Source organism: Eucalyptus grandis, chromosome 4 (assembly GCF_016545825.1).
Source record: "Eucalyptus grandis isolate ANBG69807.140 chromosome 4, ASM1654582v1, whole genome shotgun sequence".
Taxonomy (NCBI): domain Eukaryota; kingdom Viridiplantae; phylum Streptophyta; class Magnoliopsida; order Myrtales; family Myrtaceae; genus Eucalyptus; species Eucalyptus grandis.
Window position 1 is genome coordinate 38,069,975 of NC_052615.1, and position 23,010 is coordinate 38,092,984.

At 39.1% G+C, this 23,010-nt stretch overlaps 2 protein-coding genes across 2 annotated transcripts; one reads left to right on the forward strand and one right to left on the reverse strand.

Annotated features, from left to right (window-relative positions):
- Positions 1-5,249: 5,249 nt before the first annotated feature.
- LOC104442276 (transcription factor UNE10) lies at positions 5,250-9,402 on the reverse strand. The gene is made up of 6 exons (XM_010055642.3): positions 9,165-9,402; positions 8,285-9,059; positions 7,925-8,026; positions 7,628-7,693; positions 6,296-6,676; positions 5,250-5,634 (listed from the first exon to the last, which is right to left on the reverse strand). Exons 1-6 carry the CDS (start codon positions 9,284-9,286, stop codon positions 5,548-5,550), a joined length of 1,533 nt encoding a protein of 510 aa, XP_010053944.2. The 5' UTR covers positions 9,287-9,402; the 3' UTR covers positions 5,250-5,547.
- Positions 9,403-18,923: 9,521 nt separating this feature from the next.
- On the forward strand, positions 18,924-20,723 carry LOC104442277 (protein transport protein Sec61 subunit beta). Its single transcript, XM_010055643.3, has 2 exons — positions 18,924-19,034; positions 20,116-20,723. Exon 2 carries the CDS (start codon positions 20,137-20,139, stop codon positions 20,377-20,379), a length of 243 nt encoding a protein of 80 aa, XP_010053945.1. The 5' UTR covers positions 18,924-19,034; positions 20,116-20,136; the 3' UTR covers positions 20,380-20,723.
- The last annotated feature ends 2,287 nt before the right edge of the window (positions 20,724-23,010 follow it).

Below are 23,010 nucleotides of genomic sequence, written 5' to 3' on the forward strand. Positions count from 1 at the left end.
AATTCATAAAATAATTTTCTCCTTAAAAATTCAAAAATCATTTTGCAAAATATGATTAGTTAATGACTCTTAAACTAGAAACTCTAAACTTGGGCACAAAAACCCCAACGCTCGTTTCCAAATTTGAGGCTCCAGCATCCTGGCTAGGGTCCATCTAGGTCATGCCCGAGACCCCAGCCACCACGCCCAAGTCCATCAAGGTTGGGCTGAAAACACCCATGTCTAAGGCATCAGCCCCGTAATATCGAGGCCAGGCTTGAGTCCTCAGCACTCATGTCGATTCCTCGACTTTTGAGCCTAGGTCCATTGAGGTCAAGCTAGGACTTCTAGGCAGATGCCCACTTCCCTTGTGCCCACACCTCAATCCCTTGATGTCAGGCCTGGTCTAGCCACCAAGGACTAGGGCTTGGCCTCGATGGACTTGACCAAGGGTGCTAAGGACCCAAGCCCAATCTAACTAGACCTAGGTCTGGGCACAGGGTTTGGGTCCACTTCACCAGGTTCAAAGCACAACCTTGACATATTTGGGCATGGGCACCAATACTAGAGTCCTAGGGTCCAAGGCTCAACCTCGATGGACCTAGGCCTGAGCATGGGGGACTTGGTCTAGGCCTCTATAGACCTGGCCCAAGACACTAAGGATCCCAACACAGGTTGTGAGTTCTTAGGCTTGGTTTTAGTGAGTTGGGGATCTGGACTTGAGATCCTAGTGCCTGTGTTGAGTTGCTTGGCTACTTATCTGTAAGTCACTAGCACCTGCATAATACATATTTATTTAAGACAATCAAATGAGATTTTCCTTACCAAACAATTGAAAAAAATTTCTAATTAATTTTCAGGCCTTAACTAAATATCAAAAAATATTGTCATTGGTCTTCAAAAAAAATTACTTTTGAAAAATATTTTTTCATAAAACAAACGGAACCTAAGTATCTATTTTTAGGAGAAAACTTGGGGAGAGCTCTATCTTTTCTATATTACTGAAATAATGATGAAAAGTCCTGTGCATCATAAAAATGACAAATAAATACTGTAAACGTTAGGCACAGGAGGAGATCCGAAAATAACCCTATGGATGAAAGTCCAATACATTGCAAAGGGAGCTCCATTAACTAAAGAAGGGGGCGTAGGGACTTTGATAAAAATCAGATTAACGTATGCTCAAAGCTTTTTCTAACAACCACATTCTCTTTAGTTGACAAGCCCCAAGCAATTATTAAAGAAATTTTGCAAATTACATTGCAAAGGGAGCTCCATTATTGTCATGTTATGTAAGCACCGTTTGAAATTTAGTAACACGATCCTGTTGACCAAATAGTTTTTGGGCTATTCTATGCACTATTCTTAAAAAAATATGATCAACGAATCAATTGATGAATTAGCTAGCTGATTTGATCATATGATAAGAAGACCGTTGTGAAAGCTGAGAAGGGCATGAGATAATACGTCAAAGGTCTTACAAATTTCCAGATGCAAAATCTTCGTAGCTTGAAGGAGGACAAACAACTTTATTAATGTTTTGTCGGAATTTATGTCTACAACTAAATATCTTTCACTAAAAATTATTCTTTGATTTTTAATCAAAGAAAATAGGATCAATAACGATTCTAGATAGGAAATAACATAAGTACACAAGGAAATCGATAGATATACTTCAATTGAATTTAATCAACGTTAAAGTACATAGGATAAAAATACAATACCATAATTTTATTGACAACAAAAAACCCAAAATCTACAACAAAGATACAAGGTAGAGTTTAATCAACAATGAAGTATCTAGAAAGTACAGCTAAGATATATGCCAAAATTTAAACAAATGACATGATATTTGGAAGTTACAACCATGATTACGATACTAGAATTGAAAGATAACATAGCCTTCTACAATACACAAACACTAATATCTATAGTGTTAACAACTTAACTACCTATAAGCAATTCTCTGCCAATTTTAGTCAGTCACGTCGCCACAACTTCTCATCTTCAAGTGCATACTAAATTCAGATGAAAAACTTCCTCATCCTATTTGCAGTTAGGGATAAGTGCATTAAAAATCCTAAAATTTGTCACAAAAGTTCAATTGAGCTCTACAATTTTCAAAAATTACAATCAAATCCTAAAATCAACTCCTTCTAATAACAGCATCAATTTGGTTAACGGAAATTGCTAACGTGACATTTTGAAATTAATCTCTCTCTTATCATTTTCTTATTCAAATCTTATTTAAATTAGATTGAAAAACCTAAAATTTTAATTAGGAAACAAAACTGGAGAGAGAGAGAGAGAGAGAATGACAAGGTGTCAAAGGCGGGGAGCTACCACTATAGCCACCCATCACTAGAGGGGCTAACAAAGAGGGCCAGCAACCCTCGCTAAGCCCGAGTGAGGGCACCCAAATTTGAGCAACACTAACCCTCACCTAAGGCCAGCAACCATTACTCGCCCTAGGCAAGGCCTCGGCAACCCTAGCCTGAGGCTGGCAAAACTCACCCAAATCTAGGTTGGATGACGTCAACCTAAGGAGAGGGGTTGGCCACCTCCATCGACCCCTCCGATGATAGATTGCAATAGTTGCTCCCACTAACAAGGCCCTACCCTTCATTTTTTATTTAGTTTAGTTTTTCAAATAAAATTTTTAGTTTTTAATCTAGTTTAAATCAGTTTTGGAGAAGAAAATAATTTTTAAAAATACCGCGTGGGAGAGAGAAATTAAATAAAAAATGCAATGTTAGCATTTTTATTAGACAATTTAATGGTATTAATAAAAGGACTTGATTTCACCGATTTAACAAGTATTAGAATTTGATTGCACTTTTTAAAAATTATAAAAATCCATCGCACTTTCATGACAAATTTTAAAACTTCTAGTGAACTTATCCAATAGCTACAAGAAGTTATAACAACAATTGTCCTCAAAAAGTTAAAATATTCGAAAATATTACTACTAAGCAATAACACGGCAATGTTGATCTTGATGACTCCGCTACAAATAACTAACTTTTGCTGTTAATCATGTCCTTAGTTGTTGAATGCTCTTCAAGTTGTCAATATTTATCAATAAGGGCTTAACTATTTGAAAATATCACTACTCATCAAGTTATTGATTGTTCTTTTCATCAGTGACTTTTGCTATTTACCAAACTTTGCTCTCATCAACTAAATTTATCACTTGTCCATAGTAATCAAAAGTTGTTCTTTTCTTCTTCTTTTTTGGTGGAAACAATTAGATAATTAGACTCGGCTATTTAAGCAGGCATTTTATAATCATCGTTATTTAGATGTGATGGTGGCCCCTAGTATTTACTGCAAGATATCATCACGTGGAGAGATAATCAGCATTGCAAGTCAAATTCAAGTTGCATGTCATCCATGTCATATTCTACATCAAAAGGAAGTTGCCATAAATAATGTATCATCTATCCAAAGATGGACAGGAACAAAGGTCCTGGGGAGGAGGAACCTGTGGTTTCGCTTGGACCAAGTCGACAGCTGATGAGCCAATCATCGATGTGCTTGTCTTTTTGCATACACTGCACGTTCGATGTCTGCCGAGGCTGTTCCATGATTAATATGCTCGACACACACTGTCCTCCAATGAATTAAAGCGTTGCCGCTCGATTTGACTGCTCGAGCTCACTCATCACGCGATAATGGGTCATCCGTCATTGTACACGTGGGGTATGAAACCCTAAAAATCAGCCGTAAACCATCCGTAGAAACTACGGCCCAAACCCTAATCAAGGATCGTGTTTTTCTTCACCCGAGGAATCTGCCGGTTATCGATAGGCAGTTACGTACTTCATAGCAGCTAGGTCGTAAATTTTGGACGCGTGAAAAGTGAGATGGGAGAAAGAAAAGTCGAACCCAACCCCACCCATGTTACCTCCCTTCTCTCTCTCCACATGAACTCCCAATTGTCCTTGTTGGTCCCCCGCTTATCATTCCACCGCGCCGCCACCATCCACCCATGTCTCGCTCGGACAGAAGGTTCTTCAGGCACGACCGGCCGAGCTAATACACTTCTTCTTTTGGCTAGGATTTTCTTTACTACTCTCAAAGATTTAAGAGGTACTGTACACTTGTATTTAAGAGTGTTTTGTATCTAATATGCTCTTGACACTAGTGACAATTAACTATGTTTTTATTAATTGACATTGCTATACGTTGGTAGTGACAATAGGTGTGATGATGAAAGGTGGGAGCCAAGTCGATCAAACATTAACACATGTTATGAACTTTGCTAATTATTGTCATGTTATGTTAATATCTCGTTATATTTAAATCATGAATTTAATATGCCATGTTCTATATTGTTATTGTCGTGTCGTTCTCTCGTTGTATTTTTTTAATTTTGTTATGTCATGTCATTCCTTATCATGTTTGGATATGAATTATCATGTCATGATGCATGTCCATATCGTCATATCACGCCATTTTCTGTTATGTGTATATTTAAACTTATCATATCATGTCGTATGTAATTATTATTACAATTTTAATCGTTATGCTTAACCGCCGCATTGCACGATGCATGTGCATTACATGTCCTAATGAATTTTGCATTCATATTTTTACATACAAATGGAGCATACAACTACACACCAAGAACAATTTCACTAATGAATAACGTCACTGAATAAATGCATTGGCGACATTCTGAATATAAATCAAAACATGTTACATACTTAAGAAATTAATTGATAAATGACTTAGACTTAACAAAAAAAAAATAGGACTACCATATCGGAAGAGCATCGTGGAATGCTAGTCTGTCTCACACATATCCGAACCCCCGAACCTAAGATTTATAGGTTTTATCGGACCAGTTTCCTCACACACATGCACTTAGATGGTTTTAACTTCTCTTACACTACTTGAGGGCTCAAGTATCACATCAATCTAGGTTTACCCAAATTGATTGGTAACAGCTCCAATCTGGTACATAGCTTTCATTATCATGTACATGTAGTAGATAAAACCGGCAATTAGGATTTGGGAAGATCCTCAGAATCAAGGCGTTACTCGTCGACGACTTCAGCTCGCTAAATTCAAGCTGCTACAGGATGAAGATAGAGATTGATGAAACAGGGTTTGGATTTCCGTGTAGATTTCTTAGATGTGATGACAAATTGAGCTACATTTAGAACGTAACCTTATCGTGTAGATATGCCCCCTTAACATTGGAGGATCTCAATCCGTCTATATTTAATATATTAAAATATGAACCACCATCCCAAACATAAAAATCAGAATAACTGACAGTAATAACAAAAGGGGCGGGACATCACTTCATATTTATATACATATAAATTCCTCAAATATATATACACACTTATATAAAGAATCTTTCATCTAGCTGGGGACACGAAAGTACAAAAAGAACGACCGAATACCGAATTTCCTATCCATTGAACTAGATCATCTCACGTGCTTCAATGGTATACTAGACTAGACAAAAAAAATTGTCACAACACTTGCTTGCGATTGCGAACTTATCCAAGACCAGACCATGCCAAAAGAGCAACCCTTGCTGCTGAAATTACTTCAGTTCTTGGAACCGGAAGGTGGCGGCTGATGCATCTGCTGAGCGTACATGGCCGCTATTCTGCTGTAGGCATCCAACGTCATTGGCTGCAACAACAAATTTTCAATTTGGGCAAGATTAGTAACCATAATTACACAACTTAGGAGGGTGTAATAGAGCATAAAGAAAAAACCCACGATCATCGCAAGTTCGCTCATCGTATAGCTACGTATAATGATGTGATCTAAGTATATATGTAGCAAGAATCGCTTCGTTGTCAAAAGTACAAATCTCCATTTCGTTGCTTAATATGTTCTTTAGGACATGTTAAGTAAATCATTTATCATAGAAAAGCGCGAGGTGATATGCACCATCATTTCGTTTTCACACGTCGTGTCTCACATCTTGTCTGTCTCACTCAACTTAATTCAGCGTTTGTCCCTACATCTAAAGAAATATTGTACGACCGATTCTATGTTTTCAAAGCTTCCAAAACGACACGCAAATAGTAAAGCCTCCAGGAAATTTCAGCCACAGCCTAACACATTAAATGCACCCGCATCCATAGGTTAAGAAGTTAATTAAAAATTCGGGTATGCTACGCATAAAATTTAGATTTTTCCACGTGGCAATTCTCTATGAAGAATGATGGTTTTAGTGAGATTAACAAAAATAAACGTTCCTTTTAAATTTTGCTGGCCCCAAGAGAGGATATTCGACAGTTCTTGGTTGACTAGTGCCCTTCTCCGGTTGGAAACTTATGGTTACCTGTGACTGGGAGGCGAGGAACGGGGACATCGGGTCAGGCATGACCATCGGAGCCGTGGTGGCAGTGGCTGCCCGGTCGCCGCCATCCCCCCAAGAACCCATGGGCATGAAGGCGGCGGCGGCTGGGTGGAGGACGGGAGAGATGCCAGCGAGGTTGGAGCGGCCAAGGGCGTTCATGTCCATCATGCCCATCCCGGGCATCCCCATCCCCACCATCCCCAGCCCCATCCCCATCGGGCCCATCATCGACATCTGGAGCTGCTGCTGCATTGCCATCGGCATCATCATCGGCTGCATGTTCATCCTGTTCACCATTTGCACCTGCGCCTGGAGCTGCTTCAGGTATTCGATCACCTCGTCCAGCACCGACGCCTTGTCCGTCTGGCGATCAAAAAAAAGAAAAAAAAAAAAACTCAGCTAAACGTCGGTAGCGCTGCCGGACGAGCTTACCCTTTTGACAACACCATGCGCCACATCAATATGCAGACTAAAGATGGTCTCTCTAGAACAAAACATGGAAGTCCAGATTTTCGTGTCGGTTTCATTACAGTTACAAAGAGAGCGGCGTCGAAGTCAGGGTAAGGAATCATCTTCCAAAGTGGGAACAGCTCGCTATTACTCTTTCCGTTCGATTCAATCACAGGGCCAATCATGAGGAGGTGGGTACAAAAGGAGTAAATGATCCTGACCGAGAACGTGTGGCCTCATTTCCATGGACGAGTGACAGAGACAGAGGGAGAGAGAGAGAGAGAGAGAGAGAGAGAGAGATCCTAGTCCACAAGACTAATCTCGGCATGGGGACAGGTAGACAAACGGAGCGATGATGATTTCGATATGGAGACAAAGTTCTTGATTTGATACGGAGACAGCTCCTGCTCCAACATTAAACTTTTCCTTCGTAGGCCCTAACCCTCTCTCTCTCTCTCTCTCTCTCTCTGTATTTGGTTCCTATTCCTGAAGACTCTGGGCCTGGAACTCCCCTCTTTCATGCAGCCATGTTACTATTTCTTGCATGTTCCAAGTACTATCCGGAAAATTAAATCATTGCATTTTCATACCTGACCACTAGAGGAAAAAAAAGAGGACTGCAAGTAATTATTAACCCTACTTTTTATAGAAATTTTGGGGAAAATAGCATATGGATAAGCATTAAAAGGGCCTATGCAAAAAGCTTAATGGAGAGAAATACACAAAAGTAGCTAATCTATATCATGAAAAAGCGTATTTTTCACGACCCTTCGTGGAAAATAAAATTTCGCCGGATTATCTAAGCTATGGAAAATTCCAACAAAAATAACGTAATTGAATCGGGAGGGATTTCTCGATACGTACCTTGCTAGAATTGGGGACCAGCTTCTGCAGCGTCTTCATCCTCTGGTTTATCTTATCTCTCCTTTTCTGCAGCCAGCATCGCTTAAGTCAAGACCGATTAACAAGAATTTTCTTGAATCGAGAAAAACCTGAGTCTTAGGAATATGACTTTCATGCCATGCGTTGTGTAATTCGACTCTATAAGAAGCATTATTATACATAATTTTTTTTCTAAAGTCTTGCAAAATTACGTAAAAACTATTTTCATGATTTTTCAAAAATTGGCATTTCTTTTTCTCATTGAGAGAGAGATCGTACACGTTCAGATTGGTTGTGAATAGCGGCGGCTCGGCTCCTTTTGGTGGACACTGAAGACTTTCCGCTCCGCTTCTTGTTGTCTTCGTCGTCGCCGCCCTCCCTCTGCACGATCCCAAAACCCAATTTCAATAATTGAAATTTAAAAAAAAAAAAAAAATCGAGAAAGAAAGAAAGATTTACATAAAAATATAAAGAAAAATAAAAATAAAAAGCCGATTATCATGAAACTTGTGGGGATGGCTTCAATGATTAATGTACTAAAGATACTAAAGCACCCATTCAACCCTCAACTCCACAAAAAAGGAATTCATTATATTTTTAATTAAAATTTATTAATTAATTTACGGCGTGTGCCCTCACCGGAGGCCTGCTGTGACAGACGGAGTCGTGGTCGTCGGCCGCCGCCGTCGCCCTCGTGCAGCCCTTCCCGGAGCTGGTGTTCTCCGGCGACCCCAGGGACGTCGACGTCATCCCGGCCCCGATCTCCATCTCCCCCGTGTCCAGCGTCATCTGCTGGCTGTCCCTCCCGAACGTCGCGCTCCCGCTCGCGCTCTGGTCCATCCCGCTCCACTCCGCCGCCGTCGCCGCCACAGTCGCCGCCGCAGCGGTGCGCGCCACCCTCGCGCGCTTCCTCGCCGCCAGCGCGTCCTTCTCCTGCGCGGGCCCCGGCGCCGCCGCCCCGTTGCACGACCCCACGCGCGTGGAGCAGCCCACGACGCACGTCCCGACGCCGCCGCCGCTGCCGGCCGCGGAGTCGACGAAGTGGGCGGTGGTCCGGTCGTCGGCGCCGGCGCCGGCGCAGGGGACCAGCGCGTCCATCGTCATGGTGCCGGCGGTGGCGGTGGCGGCGGCACCGCGCGAGGGGTCGAACCACGGGACGAGATCGCCCGCCGCGGCTTCGAAGGGCAGCTTCCGGCGGGGCAGGGCGGTGGCCTGGTTGACGATGCACTCGAGGGTGCCGGTGCCGGCGTTGGCGGCCCCGGCGTTGGCGGCGGCGCGCGGCTTGTCCACCCACGCGTACTTGGAGGGCGCGGTGGAGGAGGGGAGGGGCTTGGCGGGGGCGCGCGGGAGGCCGAGGCTGTGCATGGCGAGCTGCCCGTTCTCCCACGTCAGCTCGGCGACCTCGTAGTTCGACCTGCCGACGCAGCACGACACGAATCAACCCCTCGAACCTCATCAAAATCACGTTAAAAAAGCCAAACCCAACAAGAAAATCCGAAGTTTTTCGACATTTGATTACATGGGAACATCGGGCGTGCTGGGATTGAAGGAGTGAGAGCGGAGAGAGCGTCGGCACGGCGTGGGATGGTTGCCGCCGCCGCCGGAGTCGTCGAAATCCCAGTCCGGAACGCACTGGCTCATTTCTTTCTGCGTTTAGAGAGAGAAAGAAGGAAGAGAGAGAGGGAGAGGCAGATACCGAGGAAGACGAGATGACCTTTTTGGTGCGTTTCTTTCCTCTGTTTTTTTCCCCTTTCCTTCCTTTGTCCAAGCTCATCCACAAAATATTTACTTATAAAAAAAATGCCCGACCAGGCTTTTAGGGGGCCCTACGTGGGCGAGCCTTAGGGTCCGAGAAGGAAAATTGTTTGCCTGGATCGACCCGGTTTCTGCATCCGGACTTATTGGCTCACCCACCCCGGGCCCAGCTTGGCCGGTGTCGGTGCTCATGATCAGGTCTATTGAGCAATGTCGGTTGTTTCCATATCGATCTATATGCCAATTGATGTAATGGGTGATTTGTTAGACCGTAAAATGCGATCGTAATAGACAATAAAAACCTTTTTTCACTTTGCATGATAAGATTTAGATTCTCCCCAGATCCAAGATAACTAGATAGTGTCCAACCATTCCAAAATGATTAAAGTTTTTCCATACTCCGTTGTAAAGTTTGCATATATGCGCTCTTTAATAATTAGATCAACTTGATGGGACAATTGATTATTTGATCTTTCTTTGCCATTTAACTCAAGGCATTGTGGGGACAAAAATCGTAAGAAGCATATAAGAGACTTAAAATATCTATAGGAATCGCAATTGGCTGTCTTTCCTAATGTAGCTCACGTTGACAACACATCAATGGTAAAATTCAATTGACGTAAGATTGCACGCAAAAACTATTTTTGCAAGTGACGTTAGATCAATGACACGTGTAAACTTATAGTAATTTTATAATTAGTTCACTTATAAGCCTTTTCTTTTTCCAAAAGTATCTCTCTATAAAAATAAATTATAAAATATATATCTCAAAATTATTTGCCAAACTAGATTTCTCTATGCCATGCTATGTCTAAATGTTGCCTAATCATCAAATTATTAACATTTGCTTGACCTTGGTTCTTTATTAATTATTCTTTTATTGACTTTGTATTCAAAATATGAATCGCCATTTTGTGTGGAGAGTTATTTTGTTATTAATTTTTTAATTTACAAATGGCCAAAAAGCAAATGTACATTGACAAGTAAGTTTAAATAAATCGATTTTATAGCTATTAGACTCGAATTAAAAAAAAAAAAAATTAGGTGACTCAACATCTAATTGAATAAAATAAAAGTTTATACTTTTGAGTATTTATTCAGCAAAATTGCATTTGAAATATAAACTCACTTAATCAGTTTATTGCAATAAAATTTAAAACAAAAAGGTAGGAAAAATCTAACTTATTTATACGCAGCTTTTATATAGGAAAAATGTTAACAAAATCATTCTACTTGGAAAATAGGGAAAATTAGTTTTTTTTTTTGGTTGAAAGAAAAAAAAGTAGTTATGATTGCAAAATAATTGGTGAAAGTAATGACATTAATATATAAGGTTAATACCTGAAAAACCATAAATTAGTACATATGTGACAAATTTACCTAAAATTAATTTTTTTACCACAAAAAACCCAAAACTAGTATACTTGTGATAAATTTATTAACCGCCACAAATTCCAAACTGTTATATTTGTGACAAATATAACTTATGTTAAATTCGATTAATAACACAAAAAACTACAAAAATAATACAACCGTGACAAACGTATAGTAAAATTCTAAGCTAGTATACTAAGCAACTATCACATTTCATTCAACTTAGTAATTTGATAATAAAATTTAACAAATACTAATAGAGTGTAAATTTATCAAAAGTGTATCAGTTTATGATAAATTTATTGTTAATTTTTTGTAAATTTGTTACAAGTATATTAATTTGGAATTTTTTAAGGTATTAATCATAAAATATATTTGGTTCATAATATCCAATGATTAATAAAAACAACTCTAAAAAAGATAAATGGAAAGCTAAGAATCAAAGAATGTCAACCTGAAATAATAACTTCAGCAAAAACTGAAATACAATGGAATAAATGTCATCGAATAAATAATTCGACCGTGGAGATCCTTTTGGCCTGCTATTTCTAGATGTTGCACTAAATGTGAAAAAAAAGAATTGTGGAATATGTTGAAAATTTTAAAATTTAAGCAGAAAGATAAAAGTGACTACAATGAGGGGGTGATGATTAGGAAATCTTTGGACAAGACGTGACATGAAGAAATTTAGTTTGGAAAGTTGTTTTTGGGGAGATGTATTTTGAAAAATATATTCTTGAAGAATCTATTTTAAAAATAAAGTCTTGTCTACACAAAGCCTCACCTCTGCACTTGAAAATGTCATTGAATTTCTTATCCAAAAAAGTAATCATTATTAATGTCAAAAGTTGAAATAATATTTTCCACGGCTTGACTACACAGATCCACCCTGGGATTAACCCAGTTGCAAGAGTGTTCCCTTGTTTTCAACTTTGGAATTTATGTTTGTGGATTTGAATTTTATAATAAGGAAATTAGACATAACTGGGTCATGTCGATGGGTTCTTGTCCTAGTTCCCCTCTAAGCAGTGGCTAGTTATTCACTATCGTGCTTCTAAGCTATACAGAAAAACAATCATCTTTACAAAAGAACCAAAACACTTTTTTTTTCACGATTAATATCATGAAAAATCCAAATTATCATACCAACAAATTTATCTTAAACTAATTTTTTGACCACTGAAAAATATCAATAACAAATTTATCATCTGTTGATTTCTATTAAATAAGATCAAAATCATAAAAAACCACAAACTGATAAACATGTGACAAATGAACAACAGAACCCCAAATTTGTACATCTGTTACATAACTCAAACTCAACAATTTGATCGTAAAATTTAACATAAATTAATATATAATAAATTTGTTATTAGTGTACTAATTTAGATTTTTTCATGATATTAATCCTTTTTTTCTATTCCATCATTGAGCTTCAATTCCATTTCAAAATTTTAGTGGTTTAACTGACTTGTATTTTATTAAGGTCTATCTACCTTTTAACATTGCGAACTAATCATTTATCCAAGACAAATTTGTTAAGAGATGTTACGGCTATGTAGAGCCCGATTTAACTACTAATTTTTTTTACTAAATCTCGTCGTCGCATCTAAAATGAAAGAGACACTTGGAAAAAAAATTAGATAATTAAACGAGTTGGCAGTAAAAAAACTAAATTTTCAATTTTCTATGACGTATTAAATTTTTTTATAGTGAATGTTCTTAAAGATTTTCATTTAATTACAAATTGAGGGGAGATATTTAGGTCAATTTATGTTTGTAATTGCTTTTTTTTTCTTTTCGAATATAAGCAAACCGCCCCTTGCGTTACTCAAATACAAGCATGATCATAATCCTAGTAGTCTGATTGGTTTGCCTGACTCCAAAGGCTCGAAGCACGAATTAGGTGGGTTCACTTGATAAGTTTTCTTTATGAACCCAAGCATGTTTTAAAAATAGGCTTGCTTGGATTTGCCTAGACCTGATCATTATGAATAAAACTTAAACATTCTTTAAATTGAGCGCTGGGGATGAACCTTTAGATTCGATATCCGATCCAATTTGTCCAAGACCACCTCTCGATCAATTTTACTCAAGCATGGACCCCCTTAGATTTAATCCCAACATTATCCGTGAGATTATCATTTTCACCAATTCCTTGATCTCCTCTCATGATTGACATTTCATACCTTTTTTTGGCTTAATCAAACAGCACTTATATTTTGACTTTTCTTTAATCTATAACCGAAACTCTCGCAACACTTGATTATATTGACACGTAGATCACGTAGATTAACCTATAGAATTTCATATATATTTTTCGAAATTCGAATAATATTTTGAATTCCAAGGAAAGAAGTACGTTTGCTTTAAGAAAATTGCGTTATTTTTCCCTTAAAAAAAAAAACCCGAGAGGAAAGTACTAAAGCATTCCTCATCGCTTCCCTAATATCGAAAACGTATCTGTACCTCAAACTTTATTCTCTTTTTTTCTTTTCGCCGTGAGCTTATCTCTACTTGACCCCAAAAAAAAAAAAAAACTTATCTCTACTTTTCTTTTTTACACACCTTTTACGCGACCCCTATTTATCGCGTAATATATCCCTATACCAGACCACGTGAACTCCTTATTTATTGCGTAATCACTCTCCGTATTTTTTTTTTAATTTTATTTTTCCGTAACATGAAAATCTCCGCGAAGCCAAAAAGCGGGGCCCGGGCGCGCGCCACGATGAATCGGAGTGCGGGCTTTGATAGCGAGACACAGGCGGTGGGCCCCGCTCCTCCTCCCGGAGGTGCGCGTGGGGAACCGAAGCGTCGGACCCCGCCCGGGGGTGACGTGGCGCGCAGGGAAGCGCGACGCGATTACGTCCGGCCGACACGTGGAGGACTCATCCGTGCCCCACGCGCAGCTCCGCCCGTCGACGCGACGATCCGGAGAGGGAGAGTAGCCGCCGTAGTTTTTGACCTTTTTTTTATTTTTATTTTTTATCTCAAGCTTATACTGAAGAAAGGAAGAGGAAAAAAAAGAAATCAGTGTACCTTTTTTCTTTTTTTTTTGTGCAAGAAATCAGTGTACTTGGACCGAATAGCTTCTGACAGAAAAGGGCGAGGAAAAAGAGAGAGAATGAAAAAAAAAAAAAAATTTGGTTCCGAAAAATTGTGTGGAGCCAATTTGGACACGAAGGGGACTCACGAGTTACTGAAATTATGTTGTAAAATGGGGTTGTTGATTTGTCAAAGGGATTGTCTGTTAGTCTCGGAGCAAAGATGGGTCTCCGTCTTTCAAGGCTTTTTGACATTCGAAAAGCTTTCTGTCCCCTGCGATCTACTCAAAGCGTCGAAGTGGGGAGAACACACTGACATGAGAAAAGCTCCTCTCATCGGATCGAACTCTTAATTACTATTGACGCGTGATTCATACTCTCACTGGAATTGAGAGATATAATGAAAAGATTCGATGTGCTAATTATAATGAAATCCTCAATTAAATGTAGTCTTGATAAAACTTTCTGTCTTAAATTTTTATTTTTTACTTTTACTCTTTATTTTCTTTATGATCGTGCGGCGAATCCTCACAATTCTATCTTTTGGACATTCTTCGTGACAAACAGCGGACATACCATATTACAAATTCCCAAGGCCCATTATAGGGTTATTAGAATGACAAAATATGAGATGTTTTGGTACAAACTCAATAATACAACAACACCTACAATGTTAACTTTATTAAAGTAGTCACGTGACTTATGAATTTCCTCACTTATTAATGGGTTCATGATGTGGGTCGAGATCAGCATCTTTCTAGGAGCTAAAATTTGCTACAGGATAAGATTCCTCCAAACACCACACGTCTCTCACTATAATTGTGAGATATAATGAAGAAATTTGATATGCTAATTATAGTGAAATCCTCAATTGGATATAGTTCTGATAAAACCTTACATCTTGAATTTTCTTTTTCACTTTTACTCTTCATTTTCTTTATGATCATGTGACGAGTCCTAACAATTCTATCTTTTGGACATTCTTCATGACAAATAACTGACATACCATATTATAAATTCGTGAGGCCCCTTACAAGGCTATCAAAATGACAAAATATGAGATGTTTTGGTACAAACTCAATAATACAACAACACCTACAATATTAACTTTATTAAAGTAGTCACGTGACTTATGAATTTCCTCACTTATTAATGGGTTCATGATGTCGGTCGAGATCAGCATCTTTATAGGAGCTAAAATGTAGCTACAGGATAAGATTCTTCCAAACACCAAACGTCTTGGGGAAATGCCGCTGCGGAAAGCACACTCACCCGAGAAAAGCTCATCTTAACGGATCGAAATCCTAATTATTATTGAGGCATGGTTCATACTCTCACTATAATTGAGAGATATAGCGAAGATGTTCGATATGCTAATTATAGTGAAATCCTCAATTGGATGTAGTTATGATAAAACCTTACTCTTAAATTTTCTTTTTCGCTTTTACTTTTTATTTTCTTTATGATCTTGCGACGAATCCTAACAATTCTATCTTTTGGACATTCTTCGTGACTAATAATTGACATACCATATTACAAATTCGCAAGGCTCATTATGAGGTTATCATAATGACAAAATCTGAAATGTTTTGGTACAAACTCAATAATATAATGACACCTACAATGTTAACTTTATTAAAGTAGTCACATGACTTATGAATTTCCTCACCTTTTAATGGGTTCATGATGTGGGTCAAGATCAGCATCTTTCTAGGAGCTAAAATGTAGCTACAGGATAAGATTCTTCCAAACACCAAATGTCTTGGGGAAATGCGGCTGCTGATTCTACTTCTACTCATTTAATGTTGGAAGGCATCTTTCGAGGCATGATATGCGCTGGAATAGTCCCATGACATTTCTTCTTAATAAGTGCTAGGCCAGAAAGAGCTTAAAAGCAATTTGATTTTCTTCACATAGGATCCTTTTAAGTTTTTGATATCCTCGATAAATCAATTTGGAGCTGCATGGGAAATGTCTGTAAAATGTAGCAATTAAGGATAAGGACAGTCGATTTGTCCTACAAGCCTTGGAGTGTAAAAGTTTCCACTCTGTATGGAAGAAAATAGTAGTGTGGGCTTTAGGGTTTGAGGCTATGCACTTCAGTTTAGTGCTGAATGGAATCTGCCAATGAGGCACGAGGTGAAACCGCTCAAGAGCCTCTGCAAAATGTTAAAAATAGTGGTTTAGAAAAACTTTGCATGAAAAAATTATCAAAAAAGTCATAAACCTATTATAATTATACCATTTTAGTTATGAACTTTTCTTTTTACCTATTGAATTTTAAATTTTTTATATTTGTGTCAATTCAATTCGTTTGACCAATTTGGCCGATTAGCACCGATATGGATGCGATCGTCCTCCACATATCATCAACTAATGCTGACAATTTTAAATAATGTTTTAATATTTTTAATATATATTTTTCTTTATTTTTTAATCACTTCCTTCTCCCTCTAGTTGGTTGCCGTTGATGACCAACCCTAACCTTGCTGGTTTTGATGAAGCCTGGCCAAGGCTAGGCAAGGCTTGACCTCGCCAATTGAGCCTTGGCTAGCCTTCGGCCTAGCCAGAGGCTGCAAGGGCAGCCTCACCTAGTCCACCCATTGGTATGGTGGCGCATTGTAGGATGAATGATGTTCATGTCAATGTCAATCGGCCATCGGCTATTAAAAATTGGCTGGATGGATTGAATTGTATGAATATAAAAGGTTTATGATTTAACTAACAAAAAAAAGGTTTAGAATTGAAATGGTACAATTGCAATAAGTTTATGACATTTTTAGTAATTTTCCCGATGATCTTGTGGACTGTGGTAGTGAAAAATCCAATGGTTATGGTATAGTTGTGAAACAATTATTGATCTAACCATTTTAATTTCATCGGAAAATTGGTGACATCGAATTTGAAGACGTAGATGAATGGGCTTTTTGGGTTGTTCGCAAATGGTCTGAGGTTAAATCTGCATATGGCTAATATCTTCAATGGGCAAATCCCAAATGAGAGGTCTCGTATCTTTACAAAATTGTCCAAACGAGAGGTTTTGTATTTTTGGGGACCTAAGGCCAATCCTCTAGCAACTTGGTGTGCGAACTCGGTAGAAGAAACTTCTCTAGGTCTTAAGAGAAGGTCTGCAAGAACATTTTTTTTTCCTTTGATATGTTTGGCCTCAAAGAATATCGTGAAATCTATTCTGCCCATTGAAATTGTTGTGAAAACCATTCTTAATTCTGCATGCGATGGCTAAGATTTCATTGAATGTAGGGTGATGGTGAAGTTAAAGAGGTGAAAATCGTCCTGCTCTTGTGTCCACATACATATCTTTTCCCATCAATAAAGATCGCTTTTAGAATATTGGCCTACACCAATTGTGCAGTCCCATTGCTACAAAACCAATATGTGCAAACCCAATATAATATGTTCATCTAACCATACTTGGGCTATAATGAATTATCTGATAAATTGTCGTTACTTTATAAAATATTTCTAATAGTGTCATCATGGAAAATAGACAACGGCGAAAATCATTGAGTTAATAGCGTTCGTACAGAAAAATTAGACACAAGGAGAATGAAATGAGAAGCATTGGAAAAAGTTCTGATCAGGAATTAATTCATAAAATGAGAAATGATCAGAGGAGGCATGGCGGTTTCTAGTGCTACTCGGATCAACCTCACGACACTATGAGATTGGCTCAATGGTTAAATCTCGATTTGCACGGGGATTAGATACACGACATTGGTCCGACTTCTCACATCATTAGATCCGAATGATTTCTCACGTGGGCCATCCGCCACGTCACAATCTAGTATCTCAACTAGCCATTAGATTAGAGGAGTACTTTTTTTTTTGCTGGATCGGGGTGCGATTGGATCCACAGAACAAGAGTTTACCTACCTATAGAGGGCTCTCTTGTTGTACGAAGAATGGCGTGACCCAAATGCAATAAGTTTAGAACACGTTACAAAGTCAAAACTAAGGGCACAAAGACTTAACTTTCCAAGACATTTGTAGTGAACAATTCTGAGCCTGTAACGAGAGAGAGAAGAAACTAGCTCACGATTGACAATTGGGTTGGATTGTCAAGTCTACTTTCTGGAACTCCTTTTGTATGGATCATGTTACGAGATCACGCTCTTCTAAACTGAAACTGAGATGAAACTAGACCAGTACTTGATATTAAGTTTGAACCGATCAAACCGATTAGAAGCAGATTGAACTTGCTAAAAACCAGCTAGAAAACTGCATTAGATGTAGAATAATATGATTGCGAAAACATCATAGAAAAGGATTGGGACTGGTTTCTCTTAAGCCTTTTATTTTCTTTTTGTTAAGATTGAGCTAATTCAATTTAAAGCATTAGATCAACTAGCTCACGTTTTTAATAAAAATCTAACTTAAAACTGAAATTATTAGATAGAGGAAGCATAACCCACATAAAGACAGAATAAACCCCGTAGCGATCAGTTTGGATGGTTTTAATGCCTGCTTTCAGTATGATTTGAAATGGAATGGATCTACACCATCCCCCATTGGCTTCCTTCTAGAGGAAATCACATAGGAATGAAACAGACCCAGCAACTAGCGACCGAGGAATAAAGCTACAGATAAAGAGGAAAGAGAATAGAAAAAAAAAAATGAGGAGGTGGGTAAGATTTGAAGAGATTAGTAAAATTTGGATAAGCTATCACCATCATGGATAGAGATGAGCTCTTTGATATAAAGAAAATTCACAATACGAATGTACTTCTCAAGTATTCCTTTTGTGCTCTTTCAGGAAGTAAACACAATCGAATCATTTCGGATTCAAATGAATACACGACAATACATCTCAATCGGTCCGTTTTGAAATCAAATTTCACATCCGACCATGCCGTCGCACTGCGTACAAAATGTCCAAATCCTCTTCCACAAACCATATTGGGCCACAAACAAAATTCAAGGCGAAAAGTGAAATTCTAGAAAACCCATAACTATAGTCCAACCCAAGCAAGGCCCATGGGCTTTTGGTCAAAACCTCATCGCGGGACGAGGCGGCCCGAAACGACCGGCGTTTCGAAAGCAGGACACGGAACGACCCGTCGTCGGGGGGACCCATCGTCGCCGTATATAAATGCGCCAGTTCCGAGAGCTCCGACCATCGCACGAGTCAAAACGCGTTCTTTCGGATCTTCGGAGGCTGCGCGATCTGCACGAGTACGACCGATTCGACTCAGGCGAGTCATCTCCTTCTCTCTCTCTCTCTAGATTGTGCTCCGATCGTTGCTCTCTGCGAGCAATTTGGGATTTGCAGAGCTTAGATCTATGCCCGATTTCTCGCCTTTCGGAACGCCCGGCGCGATCTCGCCGCCGTCCGTCGAGATCGGTCCCTCCGATCTGAACGATTTCGGTGGAAATTTCGGCTCGGGTTTAGGGTTTAGGGCGTCGTCTCATGAAATTTCTGTGATTTCTGGTTTATCGGTTGATTTTCCCGTTTTTGATCGCGTCGGTTTTGCCTCGGATGGAATCGAAATTGAGGTTTTTGTCGGATTGTACGTTTGGTTTCGTTTGATTTCGTGCATGTCGGCTTTCTTTGCCCTGAGTTCCTGTTTCAATCTGTGTCGGCCTCGTTGTGCATGCGGATGGTAACGGGAGAAAGGTTGATTTGTGTTTTTTTGGGGACTGGGCAGTGCGAAATTGAATCTCGTAGGATTGTTTATGCACTTCCTGGTTTCGATTGGACTGCTGTGGGGTCGGGTGGAAGGATGGGATTGAGCTCGTATTGTTACTTCTGCCTAGAACAGTATGCCGCGTAGCGACGTAAAGCAGACACGCATCGATGCGTGACTAGAGTGGTTTAGATGTTTGACGTTACATTTGATTGTTTTGGAGTTTCTTGTGGATAATTGTAGCTGCTTTCTCTTTAGTCAGTTTTTTCTTTTTTGGTTTTGGGTTCCATGTACGGTGGGCTGACAATCTTTTAATCGAAGTCCGTTCTGTGAGGAGTGGTTCTCAGATGAAGAATGAGGGTTGAATGCTCCAATCATTGCGTCTTTGTTACTTCTCCCCTTCTAATTTTTTTTCTTTTTTTGAGGTTTTCAGTGTTTTGCGGATTTGTTGGGAGACTTTGGTCTTATCTCATGTTTAAAGGCGATTTTTTTAGAAGGAATGACAGAGTTGTGGTCTTGTTTGCATGTTTGCATTTTGAAATGACATAGAAAATAGCCAGATACAACGATAGATAAATTTTTCCTTCCTATTTGGGAATTCTTGGCCTGGCAATCATTTTTATATGCTTCTGAATGAAATTGGAAACAGAAGTTAGTGGCTGTTGGAGAAATGGCATCGAATGGACCAGCACCACCCAGAGGCAGCGCAGCAGCAGCTGCTAGCATGCGTAGGCGGAGGACAACTGGTGGTGGTGCCTCAGGAGGAGCAACTGGAACGATGCTGCAGTTCTACACTGATGATGCCCCAGGACTGAAGATCTCTCCAAATGTGGTTCTTGTTATGAGCATCGGCTTCATTGCTTTTGTTGCCATCCTTCATGTCATTGGTAAGCTCTACTTGGTCCGAAGATAGATTCAAAAGTGGATTGAAAACAGGAGGAATATTTAGTGGTTCGTTCTCTCGAGTCCGAATCGGTCTCTTCTTTGTTGTAAGACAGAAAATCATGAAGGTTAAATTTTATAGATCAATGTTTGAGTTGGTAGTTTGACTCATTTTACTAGATTGGCTTTTTCATCAGGCACTGTTGAGTTTTTGGAAGTTCTTCTGAAAATGTATTATTGAGGATTTTGTCTTCTTACTTGTCCAGAGTTTTGTTCTCGAATTTTGATCAACTTATGGTTAGCACTTGTGTATCGAGAGTTAATCAGTTGTCATAACTGGAGATTTTTAAGAGACAGGATGAATTGAGTAGACAATTTGCATGCTTCAGTTTAGCGTACCTTGTGGACCTTAACTTTGTTTTCTTAGAGGAGCTGCTGGATAACTGATCCTATTCAGGTAAAATTGTGTTGTTTGGAACATAATGCAAGGACGCTCCTTTTACTTGCGTTTTGTTGACCTCCCTATTGTCCTTGTTGTCGTCCATGATCTTTTCATTCTTGGAATCAAGATTTGTTGTGCATTGAATGCCGTATTGGATGCAGTCAATCTTTGCTGACCCTAAGAAACACGACTCGACTCATGCATGAAACCAAACCCTCTCCATGACATCCTTAGTTTGCGCATGTATTTTATTCATTGAACTGACCATTGAAAGCAAATTCCTGTCATTCTTCATTGTTAAATGAGTCTCTTTGTTCTGTATTCCTGACAAAAAACTTCTCTTTCCATTTTCTATGGTGCTTGGAACTTCTTGAACTTTCCAACCTCTCTTCTAAGTGCCGCAAATCAATATGGCCGCACATTTGCCTATTTGTTGGTGATACTAGTTCAATTCTGCTTCTCTTCTGGTAGGATGCATCGAATGAACCTGAATTTCGAAGTGCATGCTCGAGCTTTTTTACTCGTGTTCTGTGCCACATCATTTTCTGTTGTTGATACTTGGAAACCATGCATGTTAAGGAGGATTCTCCTTTACATTGGAGCTTCGCAATGAAAATATGGAAGATGGGGAATTATTATCTAGGATCATTATCTATATAGTAGATACGTCTTCCTATGTTGGTTTCCGTCCCAACCATTTGACACGCTCGCTGGCTTCTCCTTATGAACTTTCCCTGAACATCAAACGTCTTTGCTTGATGTCCTGGGGTTGAGGCCTCGTTCATTGGGCTCCGGAAGGATAAAGCTGTCCTGTGCAGTTTGGTGTTTCAATGGTTGATCGTATTTGGGTAATTTGAAAGACGGAAAAAGATCTGGAAATTCGCATGCAGGTGGGTGTAGTGCGCGAGAGAAAGGGAGGGAGGGAGGGTGGTCGGTAACGGTATTGTTCGTGCGACTCGGGTCTTTCTTGCAACCTATCGTCTTTCTCAGCTTATGATACTGTGCAATGTTTCAATTCGGCCCTCACCTGAGTGGTTAGATTAAGGTTTATATTTGTTGATAGTCGAAGCCCTATGCTATCACGACGAAATCACGAAAAGCAAACCTGCCCAGTCTAAATTCATGCCCTGGACATAGTTTAAACCCGATTTTCCAGCATGCTTTTCTTTTGCTCAGCTGGATGTCATCCCTATCCCCAGTTGTCACATCCGATGCGATGAACTCACTTGGATGATCATGAGCAATATGAAAGCCGCCCCCAATTTTAGTATCGAAGGATTCCAAATTTTCAATATGATCGATCATATCTCTTATCTCATAGGAGCCTTGATTTTCGCCCGTTCATGCTAGCATTATTCTACGTTTTACATGTCTCACGACCTTTATAACTCCTATGTGAAGTGAAAGAAAACCTCCAAAACAAATTTGAGATGATTTCGTAATTTGTCCGCACTTTTTTGTCAAATCTTAGGGGAGCTAGATTTGGGTTTGGAATGCTTTCCTAAACTGCTCTTGATTTTTTTTCATACGATCGGAAAGGTTTTAATCGAATACTATTCGTGGATTTTAACCTTTTTTCTGGTCGTATCGAAGAAAGAAGAAAATATGATCTTTATTAGAAATATCCCAGTGAAAAGATAATTTTATACGATGTGTGATGGCTTAGCCGATCGCCAACTTAAAAAAATATATTCGTTTCTCATGATCCGAACCCCCATCAATGTAAAGAAAAACTTTCACCATTCATGTACCTGACAAAACATATCTGTGTTCAATTTATTCCCATGATGCCCTAAAGAGACGGTGTTGGAAATGACCCATTTACACGATATCAATACTAAGAAGCAACACGTTAATTACAGAGTGAAAGTCCAACAATAGAATGACACAAAACATGTATCTCGTATCTATGAATAATTGTTTTCATGATTATTCGATTAGTTGGGTTATAGAATCGAGACTATGATATCTTTATGCTACTACAATAAAACATGGATTTCAAACGTGAAATGGATTCTAACATGAACGCTCGTTATGTCTTGTTCTCGATCAAGTATTATTTGTTTTATTTTTATTTCTACTGCATATAAAACCAACCCGATGAGTTTGCAACCCAATAATGGAGCTGTGATCTAGGTTGAAGATGTAAAATCATCAACAAAATATGTAGTCGTGTTTTTTAACATGAAAATTTTGACTCAAATTCTAGAAGTGTATATT